The following is a 25,306-nucleotide window of genomic DNA, read 5'->3' as shown; positions in this document are numbered from 1 at the left end:
CGTATATAAGTATGCGAATAGTTTCAATGAACGCGTCCGGTATTTCCTCTATATCACTAACGGAACGTTTTTTTTCCAGGTACGGTCAAAAACAAGTTGTTGAAGATTCCCAGTACAACCGTTTCAAATATTTCAAATATATTAAAAAGTAAGTATCGAAGTGTCATTGCTGCTAATGAGAGATTTCTTTTTTTATTCTATAGTCAACAGTTACGTAGTTCTGTCGACTTTATTGTCTATTAGAAATTGCTTTACTACTGTAATAAGAATAATATAAATTTGGCCACAGTAAAATAAATTTACTGAGCTTTTTGTAGGCCTATAAAAGCGCGTTCGAAAGCCCTTGAAGCTTATAGTTGAAGTATATCATCATAGCGGAGCACAATTTTATTCTAGTTTTTATCAAAGAAAGAAGAGTTAATAAACAGCTTACTTTAGGCATTCTTCTCATGGCGTACACATGTTGTCGCTGTATTCGTAAATGATCTTTTTTGGACAATAATGTAAAAAAAACTTATGGTGTTTTTAAATTCTTTGGAAACAATGTTAATATTCCGCTAATTTATATTTTATATTTTCGCTAAAGCTAGTGTAACTGCAGTGCTTACGATTACAGTATATATATAAAGGGGTGGAAGACGGAAAGTTGATAACTATTTTTTCTCATACAAACAAAGAGTAAATTAAAACGGTGTTAAGCATTGTCAAAGTGAGCAGATTAGAGCAGTTGTAGCCCAGCAGTATAGTACTGAGACTTGTGATCGTATGTCCCAGGTTCGATTCCTGTGGTACAGTCATATACAATTTACACTGTGTGAGTTAATTATATATGATATGCCACTGCTCACAAGTTAGTTTCCAGAGGATGAGCAGCAGTTTCTTCTGCGTACCACACTGCGATCGTCAACCCGCCTGCCGAGCAAAGCGATTATGGTTTATTCTTTATTGATATCTTTGGGAAAGGTCTATGTCTTGTAGTGGGCGTCTATAGGGTGAAATAACAATGACGAAAGTAGTGTGGTAGGATGTAAACAAAAACCTAAATCACTCATACCAAAAAACATTATAATTAAATTATTAACACATGTTAAAGTCATACAGATGAAATGAAAAAAATAAGTTAATAGACTATTTTTTATTTATTGTTTTTTGGGAAGACATTAAATCAATAAATAAGAGCTACGGTTTTAAACACAATTAAATGTTTTAAAAAACTAAAAAGAACTAAATAAATATTAGGTACAATACAGTCAGTTTTTCACTGTGGTCAAGTGTCTGTCTACCTCAAATTTCCTGATTAACGAATATCTGAGAATTACGAAATCGAACAGTAGTGAAATATATTACAGCTAACGAAAAAAAATCAGATCAACGTAATAAGAAAGATAGAATCATTTATTTATTGTATATGTACACATATTTTAGTTTACATGGTGAATATACGTTGAATATACTAAGCATCACAATTTTCGGATGTATCTTAGAATTTAAAAAGGCCACTAAATTTCTCTAATAGTAGTTACAGCTTGAGTAAATAAATTAGTAACCAAAGTAATTAATCATTAAGTAAGAAAAGGACTTTTTATATTATATATTTATCTTTTCATATATTTAGCCACTTCCGCACATGTCATTCGCTTGTAGATGACTTAGGTCAATTTTTAAATGATTTAAACAAATATTTTCCAAAAATTTAGAATTTTGTACCGATTATGCCTTTCACATCTTTACTTAATTTGTGAAAGTAACGCGAATATATAATATAAAACCATTATCGTCATATATCAATGACATGCACCTAAATACATACTTAATCAAATATTTACATGAAAATATTACCTAACATATTTATACATCAAATCACCATAGCTCTTTATTTTATATAATACGTCATTAAATATTCATGTCGAATTGTAATTAATGTGATTTTACACTCATTCACAGTGTTGTCACCATTAATAATTCTCCACGCGTTTAATTCACCGCAATCAGTTTTAATTATGGTAACAGATGCAAATACAAGTTACAAATGAATCGTTTCATATTTCTTTAGGGCTGTCTATGCTCATTTACCATTATATTGTAAGTCACAGCGTATTTATCACACAGAACAGCCTTTATGCAGCTCTAATAACTAATTAATATTAATTTATGTAAATTTCATGCCATTGATTACGAAAAGAAGTAATGTTAATAAACTATTTGATAAAATAAATGTTACTCTATTTAAGAATATTGTTTAAAGATAATATGTAATTACTCCTTGGATAACTATAAAAATATTATTAAAATTTTTATATTTTAGTGTCACTGGAACCACTGTTCTGCGTGCCTTAGTCTTAGACATGTGCGCGTTGAGATGGAACAAGGCAGGCTGCTGCGGCACTTATGTTATTTTTTCTGGGCCCCCACCTCACCACGCTTTCCTAAAAAACGGTACAGAGGATTTGCACTAAATCGCAATAAAATAAAGCACAATATGAAAAAATTAGGTGCAGAAGTTGAAAAATATATCTCACTGTTCCCTAATCGCTTACAGTATACTCAAGTTTCTGAAGAAATCGTGTTATATTGCGATATTAAGTTGGATGGATTTTAATGCGACCATATTTAAACACATATTTATAAAAAGGGTTATAAAAGTTTTAAAAGGGGATATAACTTATTTGTCAACATAAAACTTTGAAAACGCTTTTTATTACTGTATCTTCATTACGTTACCTTTTATTTCAGAAACCAATGATGTTTTAGCAAGGTATAATATATGTCAACTAACAGACATTGAACTACACACTCGCCTCCTAAAACATTCACAACAAAAGCATTTTAGAACAAATCGTCCTCTATAAGTTTGAGTAGCGCCCTTAGCAGGGTTTTAAAAAAGTAATGTCAACAAATTTGACATCACGAACTAATTTTTCAGTGATAACAAAACACTTCCAATGAAACACAGATTTAGATAATTCTCGTATAACTATGTTCTTTACAAACAATGAAGTTACTTGCCACGTGTTTGCTAAATAAGTGTCTAACTTATATTGATCAATTATCAACAATTACACATTTTTACAACGCAGTGACGCTGAGGCATATGTAATTGTAAAATATTATTTTGTAACACGAAATCAAAAATGTAAATGTTTTTTACACTTATAATAACTTGTCACAAATATTAAAAAGAAACTCAACACTCTAATCAGAGGACTGACGTAACGTAATACGTTCACACCAAGTAAAATGATTGGCACTTGGATCACTAACTGTGAGGTATGCCGCCTTATGTCCCATCGAAGCTGTCAACTGTCCATATAAATTATCTGTAAGCAAGTCAACGGATAATGAGACTTGTAATGAGCGAACACCGAAATTATCGTATTACAAAACAAATGAGAGTGTTGAGCTTACTGTATATTTAATGATTGATTTTATCGTGGTTTCAAATGCTTAAAAAATATGTGCCTACTGTATATAAACATTTAGGTATACGCATTTTTAGTATTATCGTATTATTTTAGTATCAGGACATCCACTGCTGAACATATGCTATACATATAACATATATGTCACAGTGAAAATCCTTTTTTAATTACTATTATAGTACAATTTAAACAAGTTCGCGATTTTATAGGTTTATTTAATTGTCCATAAGGTAAATGAAAATGCACTCTGTGTTTTTCACTAATCGGTGTAACATAACTCCTGAAGATGCCCCATGGAGGGATGAAACACGTGTCGAGTGATTTAACGGTGGTAGTTGTGTAGTTCGCATTGTTTACCGCATGCGCCTTTATCAGCGGGCTGGTCGGTGGTGCACTTTATTGCACGACTACGACTGCATGTGCGGAAGTAGCTAAATATTGGTCCTTTTCTTACTTAGGATGGACTTCCGCAAAATAACGCCCGATTCCATTAAGTAATTGAAAATGGTTTAATTCGATAATAGCAACCGATTGAGCTTATGTTCGATTTATTATTTAAAACACCTAAGAGATCCAAATGTAATGAAATAATGCATATATGCTATTAAGTTAGTTCTCGATAGCAATTTCTTAGTTACTAACTGTAGAAAAGCCTATTATCTGTTAAACAGAAAAAAAGAGGCACGAAGATCTAATCAGTCATTTTAATTTAAAGAAAGAGTTGAAGAGATAAATTTTCACTACGTTGCGTATGTGGAATGACACATCTAGGCTAAATTAAAGTAGAGAAAAAGGCGTTACGCATTTATTCAAAGCGTTTTTTTTTTTTTTGATAAACATCAAGTTAAGATTAAGAACAAGTGAAATCTGTAAGATGTCAGCAAAATTAAAATGCGCTAATGCTCACAAGACAGAAAAATATCGTTCTATGTAACTACGATTTGATGCTAGTTTTTATCTAAATGATTAGAATATTCATCTCATGACGTACATGCGAAGACAATAAATTATCCAAAATGGTTAACAGCAAATCAAAATCCAGTAGTGGACGGGCTGGCACTGTAATGATAATGACAATAGGTAATATAATAATAAAAACAAATATGTAAATATTGCAATAATATTGTGATCAAGAAGTAAGATGAATTTGTTTAAAATGTAAATTATTTATTTATTAATCCAAATCAACTACATCTCCTTCAAAGTAAATCACGTCCGATAAAGCGCACTTTTGACCCCGCTTTTCCCAATCCTCGAGACAGTCTGAGTTGTATTATTCCGGTATAACCTTCAAGGTTTTAGCGTGTAGTAATTAACATAAATACAATTAATCAAAAAGTTTCGATGGAACTTTAGAATCCTCATTTTATAACGCATGAATTTATAGTTCATTAATAATGTGTTCCTTTTGTGACTGATCCTTGGTTAAGTTCACAATATGTTACTTTTCTATGAGAATAATGAGAATTAGTGTCGCTGTAATCTTCGCCCGCAAAGCGTATCTAAAGAATAATCCTTTTGCAATATCTTAGCGTATATCGTGTACGTTTTATTGTAGTAGACAATACAGATATCGTACCATTAAATTAAACATTCATATCCCTGAACATATAAAAACTATCGGCACTTTAATGTCTTCGGTGAAATTTGACCAAACCACAATACTCTAATGGTTTGGTGGTTAATGGTTAACTTCGTCAGAGGGAAAGCCTTTGACCATAACATAGATAATTTGCGGTCGAGGAATATGATGCCTACTTGTTTATGGTGTACCAAACAAGAAATGAACCACTTCTCTTTAGTATTTGCACAGTCTTCGGAATTTTGAGTAGTTTTTTGCGGCGGTGTGGTCAATTCCTTCTTGAAAAAGTTCTAGATAGTCAATAAGGAAATAAAATCGTAAATTTTAGAAAAAGAAATTGTAATTTTTTACATGTCATATCTTTTATTAAATCTTTTTAAGGAACTCATCCCCGAGGTCTACATAGTATTATTTGTCAAAAACATTATTCAGTTTGCAGCAAACACTTCCGTATTCTCGAAGTCAGTTGTTATGTAAGCTGTATTCGCTTAAGCGAATTTTTTGATAGAGACAATAACTTCAAATTAAGGCTGTTGTGAATGACCAAAAAGTTTCAACGATGTCTCTACCTACTGCGAAACAATACTTTTTATACAAAAGTAATTGATTATAATATCATGAACACTAGTCAGTCGAATTTTCAGATTATATCAAATCTTGACGAACATAATTCACAGAATACATGGAGTTAAAATTATCATCACAGTTGGATTTTTACCACAAGAATCAAAGGATACAGATGCTCCGGAAGGCGCCTTCTTAAGACCTCATTGCCTTTGATGAAACCGTCCATTGGATTTCAAGTTGATTTGAATCCGAAAAAAATCATTGTACAAAGATGACTCGGACCTATCTTTTTAGTAGACTTTATGTTCTTCTTAGTCTTCGCATGACTGAGGCTTGATGCCAAAAATGATCCATTACGCTAATATTTTCCTCTAGGCTTTTTTGTTTTACGGGAAGTTTTATGAAGCAGTACACGGCGGTATTGCTCGCTTTTGTAACTATATCAATCCCGTAAGTAGATGATCGCCCTTTAGTCCTTCGAATGCTACTCAAAAATAAAAATAAAAATTGAATTTAGAATAAACATAAAAAGTTGCCAGGGTTTCACATTAAAAAATATATTTTTGCGAAAGTAAATGTCATATATGTAAAAGTGCAGGTATTTTCCGTTATAAACAAGATCACATACAGATTTATTAGAGCTACTGAACTATTTACTTCTATTCAGAAACTGGTCACGTCGTTAAGCGTTTGTAGAAACTACAAAATATCACCTAAGTATTTAAATGAACAGTCTCAATGAATGCCTCATTTGAATAATTGCCAATTGAGAAGCTCTAAACTGGCCTGGACCCCTCGTGTTTCGTGAATGGTGGTGTTTATCTAGAAATATCGACGTCGTCTTATAAAGCGTTTAGTTTGTTAATAGAAGTCAATGAATTGGACTTAGATACATCATATTTTATGGTATTATGGTGCATAGATGATACTGAACTCAAATAATGATCTCGTTGGAAGACATTCGATGCAGGCCGCTTCTAACCGGAATTTATTGGAAATCTTTGAAGATAGCCTAAATCCAGCAGGGGACCTGTTATGGCTCAAATCATGATCACTGGCTGGTGGTGGCTGCCACATCGCAACAACTATGGTAATACGGAAACACCGTAAATTGCTTTGTATTTTTTTCTATTACGATAACGCAGTATTTAGTTCAACGATTGTTCTACAGAGGCAGTTTTATTGTTGTAATAATTTAGTTAGTGATTGCTGATACATAATACGAATTTGCGATAAATAAGCAAAAATTGTGATTTTTCGCTATCGCTTTGCGACTGCTTAACGTATCATAAACCGTGGGTTTAATTTTAAAAAATAAATAGTTATAAAAAAATTATTATTCTCTTTTGTACAGGTTATAATAAATAAAAAAATAGAATGGGCGGTCTTATCACACTAGTCAACCATACAGACAACCACAGTATGGAAACACTAGAGGAATAAATGACGGATAGTTAACGTGTAAAATATATATATATATACATAAACATACATACATATGTACAACATATATATTCATAAAAAATACAGTATAATATATTTTAATAAATAAAAACATCTCACTTGAATCTCACTCGCCACCGAAATAATAAAGAAATAAATAATTAAAGGATGTATAATCATTGGTTTAGTAAATATTGCGGATGTCACAGAGCTAAATCTTCTTATGAAATAAAAGATAAATGTGCATTAGTTTTTAAATGAACTATAATAACATCTTTTTTTAGTAATCGTTTGTGGATCATTACGTATTAACGATCGTTAGGTGTTATTATTCAGTTGTAATTCGTTTGCGTCGATAATAGTTTGCATAAGAAACATAACGAGATCTCATTTATGCGCGGTTGTTGCAATCGCCTAAGTCTCGATTACGGAGTTTCTTTGAAAGGACACTAATTCCTTTCAATGCTATGGAGCGCAGTGAAAGTAGATATAAAAACCATAGATTTTTTTTCTTGTTCCTCTGCTGATACACATATAAACTATAATTAAGTATATGATTGCATAACTGGTTGTATATTTAATGCGTAAAAAGTTAAAACTTACTTTATTATCCAGCAAGTAGTATGACATCAACATCATAATTTCAGACATAGAAGGTCCACAGCAGAGTATACCTTTTTCATAGATTTACAGTAAAACCGGTCAGGAGCGGATAGCATCCGGTGTTTTTTGACGAGCACTATAAGATCATTCGTCATGTTGATGGTGTAAACCCTACGCTGCGCTTGCCGTGATCTCAATTCCAAAACTTTACTACTGAAGTGGTCACATACTTTGCGGGCTATGTGCTCTGTCTAATTACTTCAACTTACTGTCGTTCGCTAACAGATCACCTCATTCTACTCTATATTCCATGACCCATTGAGTGACTGTGCGCTTGCAAATAAAGACACAAGTATGAGATCTGAGGCTATAGTTTTTGTACCGTAGGTTATTACTGGTAATACACTTTTATTGTAGACTTTCGTGTTTAGCTAGTAAGGAATGTTGTACGAGATGTTTCGTAGATTCCCAAACGCTGCCCAGCACATTTGGATTCGTTGGTTTAGCGAATGTAACTACGTAACATATATACAAATACACATTTGTTACAACTTACAATAAATTAATTATCCGTTTATTTTAATTACTTTATAGATCTATTTATACTCTTTTTATTGCTAATTAGTTTGTATATTGGCTTATTTACGTATATGTTTAATTTTATTTCGATATCATTGTTTATTCTATTGTATACCGGACATTAGGTTATTAAGGGAATTATGTAATACTTTGGCTTGTTACTGGGTTATAGGCATATACCGGCCTATCCTTACGTTTATACTAACAACAATATTTAGAAAACCGGCCGTGTCACATGAGCACTATCGTCTAATTCCAGCTAACCTTATTCGTTGCATCCATTACGTTATCTGCAAAAGGAAATGTTATCTCATCTTTCATATTAAATTAACGCTTTAACATTCTCAGAGGCTTTAAAAGCCTCCACTTTGCATCCTGTTCGGAGCTAGAAGCATTAAATTAAAAAAAATGGCGAAGATATGTCAAGAGAAGTGATTGTAATCATTGGCTAAGTTAACAGGACGTTAAGTTAATTATCAATGATCATTTTGTAGTTTATAATAATTATATGTAAGGACAACATGTGAATAAAATAGCGAATGGCCTTTTTATTTGTTTACCGCCATTATTAAAACTGTTAAAGTTAGACATTTCTGGTAATCATTATATAATCTTTAGCATTTTGAATTTAATTAATTTTACGGTGAATTAAATCAGAAAAAGAAGTAATAAAATTTAATATATCCATTTACAATCTGTCATTAACATAAAACAAATAATAATATAAATATTTTATATAACTTAGAAGCATAAGACTTAAAGTTCATATAAATAAATTTAGGTTACAATGCGTCTATGTATTAAGAATGATACGAGCAATTTATTATCAATAAATTAAAATATAAATGACAAGTTAACCTCAATTATTTGACAAGTTAATAATGTTCTTCATGCCGCGTGTGTCGCCAAGGTGTCGAACAAATTTAGATTGAAATGCTTGCCATTGCTTGCATTAACCTTAGCAATCATAATTAAGATCCCGCACTTTGTTCTTGGTTCGGTTGCAAAAAATTAAACAAAATATAAAGACCAGAATTCACTTGCTATTTATCTGTACATATAAATTAAATTGGAGTGTCTGTTTGTCATATACATGCAGATGAATACCGCGCATTAATCTTTTTTTTTTCTCTATCTGTCTGTTCTGCTGTTCCTGCTTATTTCTAAAACACGGGGCCCAATTTTGACGGGTCTTATAATGGTAGGTAGATAATGTAAAAAAGAATAAATTAGGCTACTTTTTTTTGATAAAAACTCTCAAAGGAAAAAAAAACTAACGAAACTTAGTAAATATTAGTTAAACTCCCCGCGAATGAAATCGTGGGCACAGCAAATAATTACTAAATGATTTGAATTTATTTTAAGTACTATAAAAGAATAAAAAAGGAATTTGTATTCACATTAAGTAAATGATAATAATTGAGAAAATAAGTTACGAAAAAAAGCGAGCATCGATAACCTAGCGGTCGTTAACCCACCTGCAAAGCGTGACATTTATGATGTATCCTCCCATAGATGTCTGCGGGGTATGCACATGGCTTGCTATGGATATCTAAGGGCTAAAACTACGAGAAAATAACTTTAGAGATCTCGGCTAATTTTTTTATTACAAATCGATTTTGTAAATCGATAAAAAAGTTTAAGTAGTAGAAGTAGACACAAAAAAATTTTTATCAATAGAATACGAAAGTTTTAGAGTTCTCTTTTAGATCTGAAATGATTTTATCAACTGAATAAATATTTTTTGTTAACATCTAGATTCTGTAACGTTTATGGCATGCGTGAACACTGTCACTTAAGTTTTCTGATTAAAGATAACTTCTGAAGGTGTTATAAAGGAAAAGGGGAATGTAATATTCCTTACATAGTTACCTTATCTAATAATCTCACGCACGCTAAGGATAAAGTAAATGTGATTTGAATCAAGTTTTTTAATATACATTTTATAATGCTTAGGAGTATCATCTAGAATGTCAATTCACACCTTTATTAAACAAGGATTATATGTTTTAATGATAAATTGTGCGAATCTAAAATATTTAAACAAGAAATTAGTGGTCTGTCTATAAAAAAAAATGTTTTGTAATTTCGCAGATTTAAAATTAGTGTGAATTTGTCGTCGAATATTATTACATTTGTTATTTTCTTTTCTAAAACACTTATACACTACAGATAACATAACTATGCTATTTTATGGTATTAAATAAAAAATAAGCTCTTTCGTTTATCCTTAATACTTACGTCCTGTATTACCATCGCAAATCATATCTTTTGTTTCGTATAAAGATTTTTTTTGTCATTGTAAATAAACGATAATTCATGTAACTTTAGACACGTGTAACTATGGGTTTACTGATGTGTATATTACGTGTTACGTACAGAGAAATCGGGCGGACCTTTTAGCAATACAGTGAAAATTTAATGTGCTTTTACTGTGTGATACTCGGTTAGGTAAGAAAAAGTAAGCGATACTCTTTTTTGTTTGTATACGGAGTTTTGTAGTTACATACATTTTTACTCATAATTTTTACCTTTGGCTTGGTTTATGATACATAGTATATCCGGGATGGGGTTCTGTGCCTCCGGCGCTTTATATCTTTTACTCTATGTCGTTTCAGCTCATAGATGCTTACTGCAAAGTTTAGGCTTCCTCTAATGATGAGGGGATATACCGTAATCGCCACGCTTGAAAGGATGGTTGGCGATCGCAGTGTGGTATTATTGTACGCAGAGGACTCTGGAAACTTCTGGAAACAGTGACGATTATATAATTAGTGCAAAAAGCGTATTTTATAAAATAATGTATCCGCGGAATCGAACCCGCGACATCCGGTCGCAAGTCTCAGTCCTCTACCGCTGGGCTACCAGTGCTCCCGATACTATCCTTAATCACTTATATCCTCAACGATACTTAATAATTTGAAAAGGAAAATAATAAAGAGAATCGTTTATGTTCGGAAAATCAATTATTATTCACAGTTTAAAGATAACAGGTGTGCTTGATACGACATTTTTATCATCTGAATAGGCCATAAAGCTGGATGAATTAATTATTTAGATGATTTAAAAAGAAAAAATTAGTATTTGCAAATATTATTTTTTTTTAGCGTGTGTTAAATTAAAGTATGTCTATTAATCAGACCAGGGCGGATTTTTTAAAATATTTAGGACATATTGCCAGGAAAAACGGTGAAAACTTAAAAAAAACTTTAAACAGCGACCACAAGACCACAGCCCTTCGCTACTACGATCGGTAATTCCAGACTACCATAGTAGATAAAAATCAATACATACCGCCGAAGATTGGCACAGGTGCCGTAATATAATACCCGACTAACTTTCCAATAATGATCTCAATCCTCAATAAGAATAAATTTAAAATAAATATACGGTATATTATAACGAATCAACAAGAAATTTCAGCATATTATTATACATATTCTTTAAACGTACGCTTATGCATACCATTTTGGAATTTACATTTTACATTCCCAAGCAGAAAACGTTCATAACTCGGTCAATTTCTAGAAAACGATCCAAGTATTTAATGCTTAAAAATCCTTTATATAGGAAAAACGTTTCGATACACTCAATTTTGTACAAGGTAATAATTTTCATTTTTACAGACATTACTAACTTTGCCAAACGAAATAAAAATACTAAAATTAATATGATGTAATAAATTAATCAATAAATATTGCCGCATAATTCCTTTAATGATCAAAAAAATGATTTCCTCAATTTGTGGTTACAAAGCAAAAGATAAGAAAATAAATTTGTACTAAACTATTCGTAATTAATACAAATTAGTGGTAAAATGGAACATCGCCATTGGAATACTATTGAAGTTATAAATAATATTGAAGTTTTCCCAATTCAACAAAGAATTTTGGTAGCCCAGTTGAAGTAATTAGCGATCCAAGGACAAACTAAATTAGAAATGATTGATTTATATTAATAAAAATATTTATTATAATAACATCACAATTATAATAAAACTTACTGCCTAACACTACACTCGGCATATCTTATCTGGTAAAGTGAATTAGATTTACTGTTTATATACATATTGAAAATATGTACTGAAAGAAATAAAAAAGTTCTGTAGTGATTTTGGGAAATGCGAACTTCACAACCTCACCCTACCATCCCCGTTATTATATAGGACGAGTAGGAAGTCGGCTCACTACCACCCATACACTGTGGAGTTTCCTTGGAGACGCACCAAGCGTGTCGGTTCAACGTTTCTGATCCGCACAACTCGAGTATTCTGTATGGTTTCTCATCGATCACATCGTCGCTTTCCATCAGACGAATTTGTTGTTTAACTATGAAACTAGTATAAATGTACGACTAACAGCGTTCTACGAAAAACCTAGTTCATTCCATACAAATAGCGGAAACGCATAGTGGAAGTCTAGATTAATGAGATTTGATAAGATCTCCAATGAGTACGCTCGTAATAATCTAGGTGTGCGTGACATCGTTGATTAGTTCCAGAAAAGCGGACTGCGGTGAAGATTTCTGTAATCAATAATTCCGGTTTAAGAGGAAGATGCAGTCCTTATATGCAAGGAACAGATTTGTTAGAAGTAAAACATCAAGATAGATTTGTACCATAATTAAATCAAAAGTAAGACAGAGTTACTATTCCGACATAAGAAATACTTACCAAACAAAGTAAAAAAGGTAAAAAAGCGCCGCCATTACTTATTAAAAAAAAAGTCGTAGCTAAAAAAATACTAGCTTTGCAACACATATTCACTCTTCTCTTTTAAGTTACAGTGATGGCTGTGTATATTTTTCCAAAGATCAATTGATAATACTTTCATCTGTATTATTATGTCAGACGACAAAGGCTCATTAAAAGGTTTAGGCCAAAGGATCGATACGCTAGCCGGTCTTACGTTTCCATCCTCCAACATCTCGAGATCTTGACTATATCTTAGATCCACCTAGTAGGGGGTCGCCACTCAGACCCTTTTAACGCCAACGGATGTCGGTTTCACAAGCGATGTGGCCCCTGCCACTTCAGACGAGAGTGGTCGATCATCTCGGTTCTTCTTCATTTTATTATAGAATAATCCTAACGATGTTTTTGTTCCACCTTTTTACAGTGGTGATAGTCCTAAACCGAACTGGCGATTAATTAACTAAAACTAACCTAACTATAATGATATGATTAGATATAATTATGTCTCGTTATAAAATGACATTCAAAATATAGTGTAATAATCGATTACTTTAAAATATACCGGAAGATAATGTCGAGTAAAAACTTTTACTTAATTAAAATGTCTCACATTTCATGAAGTGATTCGACACCTTAAATAGATTTTTATTTATTTACATTTACTCTATCTCCATATGGAAACTGGTGGCAACATGCGGTTGAACATGTTTTTGTCCGCATTTACAAAGCAGAACGAACCCGATTACACGGTGAGTTCGTTAATCGTCTATCCACTATCGAGTGCCAATCAAAGAAGTCATTGATCTTGCTTCTAGATTCCTTTTCAATTATTAATACTTATCATGTCATAATGTCAAATTGTTACTCATCTCTATAATATGATGGATCAGGAGTTGATGATATTTATACAGTGTGATTGACTCCCAAAAGACTTTTTTTTGCAAAGACTATAATGCACTTTATATTTGACAGGTATTAAATGGATTTATTGTTTCAAATGACCGTCGCTTTGTATTATTCCACCCACACTGTTGTTTCTAATTTAAATAACGTAAGGATTGTGGTTTAATATATTTACATAGACAAATGTGTAATGATTATGTAAGTATCAATATTTTCGAATGGAATTTAAAAGAAATATATCCAATTTAATTTTCAACTATGTTCTCGTAAACTGATAATGAGAAAAATTTTTAATTTAAAATTCGAATAAACAATTCGATATCATAAAGAAGGAAAGTCAATGTAAGTACTCTGTAGTTTCTTCACTTGTCTTTAAGAAATAATTATCATTACAAATGGCAATGCGAAGATGAAATAAAATAGAAAACAGAGAAACACTCGAGTTACATATGTAGATTACGTGATGTTTGAACATATGCATAAGTAATAAATACAAAGTAATATAGTTTTCTGGATGTGTGTGGCCATCGACTTTCTCCATTCAGACAAATTGCAGCCAATGCACCGTAATGCGCTGTCGCCTCCGATAACATACGGCCTCAACTCACACCTGTTGAGAAAAAGATTTATGGAGTAAAGCGGTTAATGTGACATTGCTTTGATTTCCACTATATTTCACACTGTTTGTATATATATACATATTACATAAGTTTACTTATAAATATTATAATGTTTATTTAATCGTCATTCATATTTCATAGCAGAATTGTTCTTACCATTAAAATTTCACATAAATGTTTGCCGTTTCAAACAATAGTTTGTCACACTTATTATGATGAATTTGTTCTAGTTTTGTCAATAGCATATCAGGGGATTTATTATAAGGTATATATATAATTACAGAAATGAAAAATTTCTCTTTACTTTAAATGTATTTTTTTCCAAATTATTTTCTTTTTCTTTCCTGCAAATACTAATAATTTATCCAATAATTTAAAATTATTTCATATAAATGTAAAATTTTGTTTTCCATTTAAATTTCATTTGCCGCGTATTTAGTGGTGGATTTATGTTTTTATACAATTATTTCAAGAAGTAATATAAAGTTTACTGCAGCGTATGGCGCAAACCATTGCTTCGTTTTAAACAATGTGGACAGACATTTGGATGACATACTCTTTTAAAAATGAAATCCACATTCCTATTCTATCACTCAATGCTTTTATTAAAACAATGTATTAAATATTATATAATTTATACGAGTTCAAAAACATAAATACTATATAGATATACAATTACCTTTTAACCTAGCAGGTAGACTACAATATAAGCTAGAGAACAGTACCCCATGTCTGTTCCTCTGGGTAAGGACATAATGCGCTCGTGGATTACAAAAATTCAAAACACGTCAGGTTAGAACTAAAGTTATACAAGATTTTGATCTAATTAAATTTGTAAAAAATCTTGCAAGAACACTTACAAAAGGATTATCAGAGTAAACATTATTAACTTTAATTTACATACACTGCGAAGAACTGGATCAAGAATATTCTCACACGATCGATTTTAGCTCATAAGTTAAATATAAATTACGTAAAAAATGATGCATGAATCCAATCCTCATATAATTGATGCAACATAAAAGTTTTCGCAAAAAGTATAATTGAGGTTGGAAATACAGTTCACTCACTTAACTGGTGTTTTTATATAACTCGAGGACATTAACTTTTCTTTTAAATTTATTTTTTACGTACACTTTTTGTCATCCGAAACGGTTAGGTTAAGACGAATCTGTCTGTCATAGATGGTAGCAACTCAATCAATTATACACAAGCGATAACCATAGTTGGTTAATTTATGCAGAACTTAAAACGAAAACATATTTTTCGTTCAATGACCGTTATTTTCTCATGGCGCCAAAAGTATCTTGTATAAAGGGGAATTCTTCTCATCGAGGAGAAACCAGAGGAATAAATTTTCTTCTCCAGGAGGGGAGTAGTCGAGTACAGTATTTGTTATTCGCCTTTTAACTTTGCAACACTACATATATAAGACAAAGAGGGAGGGAGAGAGAAGGAAAGAGAGAGAGGGAGGGAGGGAAAAGAGAGATAGATAAGGGAAGGGGGTAGAGAAGAAGAGAAAGAGAATAAAACAAGCTTTAAACCAATACACAGACCGTAATTGTATCGGCCTTTGGACGTCCACTGCGAGGCATATTGTTATCGATAGTGTTATGTTTAGTTCTTGTCAATCTATTGTGTTTTTTGCAGTTTTTAGATTAAAAAATATGGAGTTAAAATGATGTACCAAAAGTATCCAAATGTAAGGGTTAAATATAGTTTATAAAGACAGCGATATTAAATGCAAAGGTTGTCTATAATGAAATTTTATTTGATACTTAACATTTATATTTTAATAATTTATGTTTTCTAAGCGTTTATCTCAGCTTCAGATAATTAAAATTATTGCACCAATAAAAAAAAAACTAAAACATAAATCGTCGAATAAAAAGTAACGTCACGTGTAAAAAAAATGTTTCACGAACTAAATATTTAAGTTTGTTTTTTGTTGTTGCTGTAAAGATCTCGTTTACAATTATAATCATCTTCCTAAGTGTCTAATTCCACTTGGATTTACATGTAAGGAAAATAACACAGTATACAGTAACGTATGGTGAAATGACTACAATTTACGACAATTATGATTAAATTAGGAACAATAAAACGAGTTTTTCTTTGACACTACAGTTTTGAAGATTTCTTTATTGTTACTCGCGATATCCTTAGGCTATATATATAATGATAAGTATAGATCACGTGAAGTAAGTACTTAAAAACACTGGATCATTTTTTACGTTGATTCAGAATGCATACTAGAATATATCCGGTGCTCTAGGTCATTGAACTTTTATATTAGTATACAGTTATGTTTATTAATTTATGTTTTTTTTTTTACAATAATTAAACGATACGGTGTAATAAATGCGTAAGGTCTTTACATCTTATTACAGCTAGATATATATAGATCGCAAAATCTCCAGCTGGCTATTGATCCTTTCTTAATTTAAAAAAAATGTTGCATTTACTTAGTATAAGTCAGTTTAAAAATACAAGTATGGTAAATCATCGATTTTAGTATAATAGGTCCTTAAAAGCTCTGAGGTCTCTGGTCTCCATTAGCAAGCTCACAGTCGTTCAACAAGCCGAAGAGGGGGGGGGGGTAGACCTATGCCCAGCAGTGGACGCGACGTTACGGTTGAGATGATGATGATAAGGATGAGGTCCTTTAATTTTACTGAGGGTTGCATTTCGTTTTAGTTCGCCACAGCTTTTGAGAATTGAAATTTTATATTCCTTATTGTATACTACTGTGATCTAAATTAAGGTATAATTACCATTTTTAAAACTTCAGGGCATTAGGACGTAATTTTTTTCCTAAGGTTGGTAGGACTGTCTATAACATTCACCTAGCGTCTGTTTGTCAAAAGTTGAAATATCATTTAAGTCAGCCCTAACTAATTCGAAGGATGTTTTGTGTCTAAAACACGTCAAATTTCTATTTGTACCAAAATCGCTCAATTTTTAAAAAAAAAAGCGTTAAAAGCTCGATTCATTTCGTTCCGCAACAACCATACTCGCTTGATTTGGCTGGACGCGACTTCTGGCAATTCAGCAAACTCAAAAGATCAATGCGAGAACGCCGTATTGATACGTTTAAAAGATTAAACCCGAATCGAAGAAGGTCTTATAGAATATAAAGGAAATAGACAATTCGTCGGAAATCGATGACTGGAAAAAGCGTTACCAAAAGTATGTTTTACAAGACGGGGACTATTTTGAAAGGTATGAAATTGATTTGGAAGAATAAATAAAGAAATTACAGTTTATAAACAAATTCACTTTACTCTTTAATCAGTTATATATTCAACGTAAGGCAATGTAAAGATAAACAACATACTGTCATTATATATGCACATATGTACCATGACGCTTAAACTTAATTATAATAAAAATGCCGGACTCGATTGAAATAAACTCACTTTTTATCAGATGAAAATCGTATTCGTTAGTACTTCATACCATAAAAGGAATGCAAGTATTTTTCTCCGTGTTTATCCAGATTAAAGATAATTACATAACGTTACTCAATATAACCAGATGGTAATAAACGAGCTTTGATTTTATTGCTTTTTAAATCGCAACTTTATTAATAAGCCCTCAATCATTTCACTGCAATGGGCAACGGTCTTTTAATACGTTATTACCATAATGTTTTATGATCGAAATCATGGCCCGGCGTTAACACGTAGACTGTTCGACTGTGAGATAATAATAGCGCAGCGCATTAATTTAAAATGGTAATTGTCGTAGTCGACGTTTACTTGCCAGCCTTACCATAAAAGGCAGAAAGTCTCAACGTACATTGACCCCATTTGTAATAAACATCATTTCTACCAATTTTTTTCTAACGACTAGAAAACTTTTCCTTCTTGTGAAATAGTTTCACCAATACGCCATATCTATGTATTTGTTATTTGTGTATTTTTTTTAATTTTAAAACCTTACCGCCTTAATTTTTTTTTAATTAAATCCAAAAATTTTTTTTAAGTTTTGGTCCTTCTGAAACCGCAATAAACTGTTGTAATAAACATTTAAATGACCATATGAATTAAACTTTATTAAATTTACGTTTCATAAATAAAAATAAACCTTTATTATTAAATGAAGGTATTTTTTAATCTTGAATAACGTTTAGAATAAAGACTATTTTTATTATTACCTAATAATAATTAATTACAAACATAAAGCGTGCTAAGCTATTGCCTTTAAAAATATAGTGTTGTTTTTATTGCAAATTAATCGTAAGTTAAAGTTTATTGTTTAACTACAACATGAATTGTTTAATATTTGTGACGTAAATATGTATTTGGATTTTATTGTTCTAGCAAAACGAAATAACAAAAAGTAAACAAAAAAGAAAGAAACTTTAGTGTACTTAAAAAAGTGAGAAACTAATTTGTGCAAAAACTGCGGCAGCCTCTTGACATTGTGTCTATGGTTGAGTTTATAGTATAAATATATGTGTCGATATCTCTAATTGGCTGGTCTTAAACTAATTGCGACTTAATTAGCTATCAAGTAAAAATTTAATTATATTTGCCTAATGGAAATACCTATGATAAACTGAATTACACGACCTTGTTATATTCATGTTTGGAAGTAGATAGATTTATTAAAGCGCCATCTATACAGTTACGGTTACACTAATATAACCTTTTTATTTAATGTATTTTTTTAGTTATTGAAAAAATTATATTTATCAAACAGATTGTTTCTATCACGTTTTATTATTTTGAGACCATTATTAAGAGACATGTTTGATATAATTTTTCTTTTTGTTGCTATATAAACGTTTCGTTATACGAAACTGATGTAAACTCATTCTAAAATTAATGTTTTGCTATTGGAGCTCGTTTTCAAAATAAATAAATAAATGATGTTTTACAGAATTTCAGAGCGTTAAAAGAGCTTCGTTTATATTTTTTCACATTTATTAGATACATGGGATCCCTTGAAAATCTCGGTTTTCTTTTTGTATTAGGTGATCTAAGGGATTAAAAGACCATTAAGTACTTGGATCGCTTAGACGCTTCATGGAGTGATTGGATGCAAGGACCTACTACAGGTGACTTCGTTTCGGCTTTCACTAAATACGTTTCTAGTTTTCCGATTGGATTGTGCCCAAGAGAGTCAAACCGCCTCGCAGACAGTTGTTATAAGACTAGCTGACCTGATGGACTTAGTAGTACCAGAAGTTATTGACCTGTCACTTTCTAATAGAAAAAAATAAATTAAGGTAACACATTTCTGAGAGATCACTTTGTTTTACGGTTAAGTGTGAAATAAATAAATAAATTTGGTAGTTGATAACTGCTGACTGTTGCAGCTGTTAAATGAAAATGTAAATTCGCAGTGTATGAGCTGTTTCACGCGCAATCTTAATAGACGTTACATTTTTTGAAATTCAACCAAAACTTAAAAAAATGTTAAATGTTATCGGTAAAGTCATTCTGAAGTGACAGTGTGATCACTGGGAATTTGGATTGATTTTTTATATCCACTTATAGAAATGAGTCCCGTATTTGCGTTACCTAAAATTGTTGTTCAGAAATCGTATAAAAAATATAGATTTTTTTCTATAGCTTTCGGCGCAAGTTTTATCATAGCGATGGTAATTAAAATTATTTGAATAATTGTTTTGTAAACAGAGTATAATTAAACTGGGTAAAAAAAGAAACTTATTAAATTGATTATGTATTTAGAGTGTTAGTATCACGTTTTCTACCTAGTTAACATATTCATAGCTTGTAATTAGAAACACCGGTTACGATGGTTAAATAGACCATGTAATAAACAAACAATGTATGCGGTTAATTTTAAGTTCAACGACATTTTATAAGAACCTTATCTATTAATTATACATAGATATATCTCTTGTTAGAGGGTATCTCTTGGTCAAGTCACCATCGATTCTCTCTAAGTAAATAATAATATAATATCTTCTTTATAAAATAATATAAAGATTAATTTTAGAACACACGATAACTTTCTGTTGTGTTAGTAAGAGATCTGGTAAAGTATTGCAGATTTTCGTATAATATTTTTGTCTAAGAAATTATAGCAAGGGTTGCAATTCCCAGGATATAAATTGAAGCAAATAATCGAAAACAAGGCATATTTCCTAAAATTATTCTTTTTTTAAAATTCCTGACTTAATTCCGTAATCAAGTACATATTCGTTCTTCCATTTAAAACTTAATTCAGTAGATTCAAATTTCGAAACTAATACCTTCAAGACATGGACGTACGAATCAAGTAAACCTGATTTAATCTTAAACTCAAAATTAATTCATTTAGGAATATTTTTAAATCAAAGGATCATTTTAAAAAAGCCAATGTTTATGACTTTTTAATTAAATGTACATTCATTTTTAATTAGAAAATTCCAACATCCTAAACCATTTTTAGATGCCAAATTGTTTTTATATTAAATACTTTAGGTAAATTTCCGACCCTATCTGTTCTGTGATGACAATATAACGAGGTATAGAGTCAAACTTGTAGGCAACAAGTGAACTATATTCATGTTTTTTTTTCCAATCGTTTCAGATCCCAAAATGAAGACGAGCTTGTTATTCGCACTGATCGTGATGGCGCTAATATGTCCCGGCCAAGGTGCACCAAGATTCAGAAGAACGCGTGCCGCTTCTTTACCTGACGACGAGCTACCCGTTCGCCAAAGCAAACTGGAAGAAAAATACAAAGAAGATGTAACCACCAGCGCTCCAGAACCATCACATAGACGAAACAAGGCATTAAATTTGTTCGGCTACTTTCCTCCTTTCATGTCGTCTGGTCTTGACTACGCCGAAGATGATGACGACGATGTCACTTTCGCTGTAAATGATGATAACTTCAGTGATGAAGATCTTTCTAGAACCATTCCGTCTACCCGTAGACAGCAAAACAAGAAAAAGAATGGTAACGCGAATGTCTACCAAAACGATAATTTGAATTCCTTGCAGTATGATAACTCGCCAATTTTCTATATTAGACTACCGCCTACGCCTTACATGTTTGTTCCTGGATTAGGATATGTGTCTCAACCACCCTCTCTTGGTCCACCCATGTCACCAATTATGCAACAAGGTGTTAATCCTCAGGTAGCCGATCCGTTCATTAATCTTCCATTGGACTTTGTTTCGAACGGAAAGCCAACTGGTGTGTACCAATGGAGCGGTGCTGCCGGGTATCCGCAAGTGCCTCAAATGGGTCCGGTTGATCCTTTCGGATATGGAGCACCGCAACCAATAATGCCAGCTCCTAGACCCACCTATAGTTCCCCAACATACTCCAAACCAAAACCGGCTCCCCCTAATTCAAAGATCACTAATCTTAAGGGGCCTTACATGTTTAATGGTAAACCCGGCGACAGCGTCTATGTATTAAGAGACACCTACAATTCTATATACTCTGATGCTCTTCAGAATTTCTATCCTTAAAACTTAAATGATATTAATAGGGCTTTAATAACTGGCTCGTATCGAGCTTATCAGGTTAGAAAAAAAATTTAAACTATTTTAACATCAACATTTTCTATTCTGTTAGGTAAAATTTAGTGCATTTTCATGGAAATAAAAAATGTTTTTTTTTTTTTTTTATATATATAAATCATTTAAATTACTTGAAGCATTGGTGATTCTTCTTTACTAACACTTCGTCTGCCATATTTCTTTAAAATTTACCATCTATGTCGATTATGAATGAATGTACTCTATTGTATGTTATTTTTATTGCTTGTTTAACTTTTTTTAACATCGTGTGATGTCTCTACTTCCATTTTCATTTTGTAGTGGACAATGTTTCATTATTGGACTGTCTATTAAAAATAGTAAAAATTCTAGTAATGATTGTCGAAAACTATTTTTTTTTATTTGCTCATTAATAATAATTAAAAAAATTATGGTGCCTCTATTTATAATCTGTTTTATCATTAATTATATTAAAATTATAAATTATTCGATAAATATTAATATTGTAATTTATACACTTATTAATAGTTATAATTTATTTTAGTTATGTAAGTACAAAAATTTGTATTGATCCGTCCTTTATTAAGGTAATAGACTGTATTTAATTATCTTTCTTGATTTTAATTTTATTTATCGATAACAATTTGAAATTTATATCAATAGAGACTTTTTGTATTTTACTCAGATCCTTTTTTCTCAATTATTTTTCATACAATATTAGTTAAGGAGTAATTATAAAAGCCATCTCCTAGTCTCTCGTGAATTATAAGAAGACGAGATACGTAGAGAGTACGAAAAATAAAACGATTTAAGAAGGTTTTGTTATGCAAAATTGCTTAGAGTATAAATTCGACAATTTAATACTCAAGTTAAATAGAAATACAATGTTAGTTATAATAAAAATGGTACACCAATCCAGAGGTTTGTTAAGTACTGCAATTAGTGGCTGCTGTCATAGATTTTCTCTACTTAAATCTAAGCAAAAGGTTATTATGTCAAACCTTACAAACTGTTGTTTATTATAAACATTCATTATACGATAATAACTTTGTAATCACACTTGTGATTTTATTGCACATGCATTACATATCATCAAGATTATGAATTAATGCCACAGCATTGTCAAAAGGTCTAATTAAGCAACAATAAAAGGAAATGAATAATGAATATCATAACATCAATGTAATACAGTATGTATATAATAATTGAGTATACCCAAAGGGACCTTGAAGACATAATTATATAAAATTGTGTAGTACTAAAAAAATTATATAATCTAATTTTTTTAAACTTTACGTAAATTTCAATATTTAATTACGATTTTGGTGTACCATCTTCAAATATTTGTATTTAAAATACTAGTGTAATATTTCTGAATTCGCACAAATGAACAATGTGATATCATCACTTATTTTTAATGAAATAAACATTAAATGGATTATATGTTGTTTATTTAATTTCTCCTTACATTAACGCAAATTATAAGTACGATACTGTTTTATTTAAAATCTCTGTTTTGAAAAGTAAAGCTTATTAATTTGTCAAAATATTGTTTTGATATTACAAAACTTATTACTGTCCATTAAATCTTTAAAGCTTGAAATTACAATTAATAAGTAAGGGAAAATATATTTGAAAAACAAAAAGTAATTTTTCTTTACATACTCGTTAATAATTGTAGTAATAAGAAACTTACGAATCACAGCACTCATATAACACCCGGTTACTAATGTTGTGATTAATAAACCCTTAATTTTTTTTAATAAGAAAATAATTTAAGTCATAGGCAACAATTATATCTAAAATGGCATTATAAGCTTTTATGCAAATCTTTTGTTGATTGAAGTTGTAAATACACATTACATTAATAATAAGAAGCTTTAATAATTTTTAAACTTTGATTTATCGATTAATGAAAAATATTTCAAAGTCACAAAGAGCTTGAATTTTAGACATTTATAACACACATTAAAGCTCAACTATTTATGGGTACAGAGAACAAGGCACGGAGAAGACGAAAAATTGTCTGTCTATGTGTATCTTTGTATTGTAAAAAATCTAAAATAATAACAAAAATTTATTTTTATAAGAAAATAAGACTGTTTAGTCATAAATAACTAAAATCCTTCTAGCATGCTAAGAAGTCTTTTCATTGGGAATAGACGCTGCCACACTTGAAGGTCCATGTGTGCATACATTTGTTATTGCCCAAATTTTTATCCTTCGAGTCCCGACCGACCTACAAATACATATTATCTTAAGAAAAAAAATTAAATGATTTTTTTAAATATTTGTGCCGATGTATCTAAAGGACGCAAATAAAATTACAAATCATTTTAATTATTTAAGTACTTATTTGTAATCGCTGGCATAAAAATAGATAATTTAAAAATAAATCTGAATTTGTTTCCATGTATTCAATTTTGACTTTCAAAGGAATAGAACGGACAAAAGTAGACTTATGGAGGACTTAGTAGTAGTTATTGCTTTACACCGTTGTGGTCTATCGCCGAATATGATTTTGGACTTCTTCAAAAGCTTACATATTATACTTTTAGTTTTTATCGCACTATTAAAAGGTGAAGTTGTAAGTGATGATGCCAAAAAGAAATCTTATTGGTCTCGTTTCGTTAGGATCCTAGCAGTTATCAAAGACTGCGAGGTTTTTTTTAAAAAAAACTGGTCACGTCCTCACCCAGCGTTAGAAAATTTAAAGGCAGGGCGTTGACGAAACAGTACGCCAGAAATAGGCGCTGTGACATATTGTAAGGTGAAACAAAATTACGATATTGAAGAGTCTTTCAATCGACGAAATGATAGAAGTGAACGCTATCAGTCCTACAAAAGCCCATGTCACTATTTTCTCAGCTCAGTATAGTCAGAGGTCTTTGCAATGGTGCTATTGAGGTACATTTTTGTGAAATAAAAGTAGTCCCAACATTTATAAAGACATAATTTTGGAAGATATTGCAAAAAACCTGTCGCACCCTCTTTCAAAGGTGATGGGTATTCTAGCAGGGAACACTGCCACACAGGTGTACGACTTTTCTGGCTTTTATTGAACGTCAAAATATTAACTTCATCAGGCATAAATATAGACCTTCCTTTCTAATCCAAAGTTAATCTTTTCGATTAAAAGTATGACAGGTTTTGTAGGACATTGTATGTACCTAGTACATAGAAATTAAATCTCATAAAAATCTGGACAGCCTGTAATTATCTTTGAGAGAAGTAGTGACCGAAAAATACATATAAAAATATTTTAGTTCAAATTGTGTCTCTAGTAATTTTTAAAGTGAATACTTTATTAACTGGAACTAAAACAAAATAAATACTTAATTAACTGGATTTTCTCTTTTACCAGAATTATTACTTTAAATTATGATCATTGTAAATTTTCTCCTAAGGTTGCTAGGATAGAAAAT

At 31.1% G+C, this 25,306-nt stretch overlaps 1 protein-coding gene across 1 annotated transcript; it reads left to right on the top strand.

The window, feature by feature from the left end:
* Positions 1–85: 85 nt before the first annotated feature.
* LOC137932431 (uncharacterized) lies at positions 86–21,951 on the top strand. Its single transcript, XM_068776045.1, has 2 exons — positions 86–148; positions 20,959–21,951. Exon 2 carries the CDS (start codon positions 20,967–20,969, stop codon positions 21,849–21,851), a length of 885 nt encoding a protein of 294 aa, XP_068632146.1. The 5' UTR covers positions 86–148; positions 20,959–20,966; the 3' UTR covers positions 21,852–21,951.
* The last annotated feature ends 3,355 nt before the right edge of the window (positions 21,952–25,306 follow it).

Source organism: Battus philenor, unplaced genomic scaffold (genome assembly GCF_028537555.1).
Source record: "Battus philenor isolate CCGP_79_NKW_IND1 unplaced genomic scaffold, ilBatPhil1.0.hap1 SCAF_9, whole genome shotgun sequence".
NCBI lineage: Eukaryota > Metazoa > Arthropoda > Insecta > Lepidoptera > Papilionidae > Battus > Battus philenor.
Note: the sequence above shows the minus strand (reverse complement) of the source record. Positions and strands in the feature narration are given on the sequence as shown.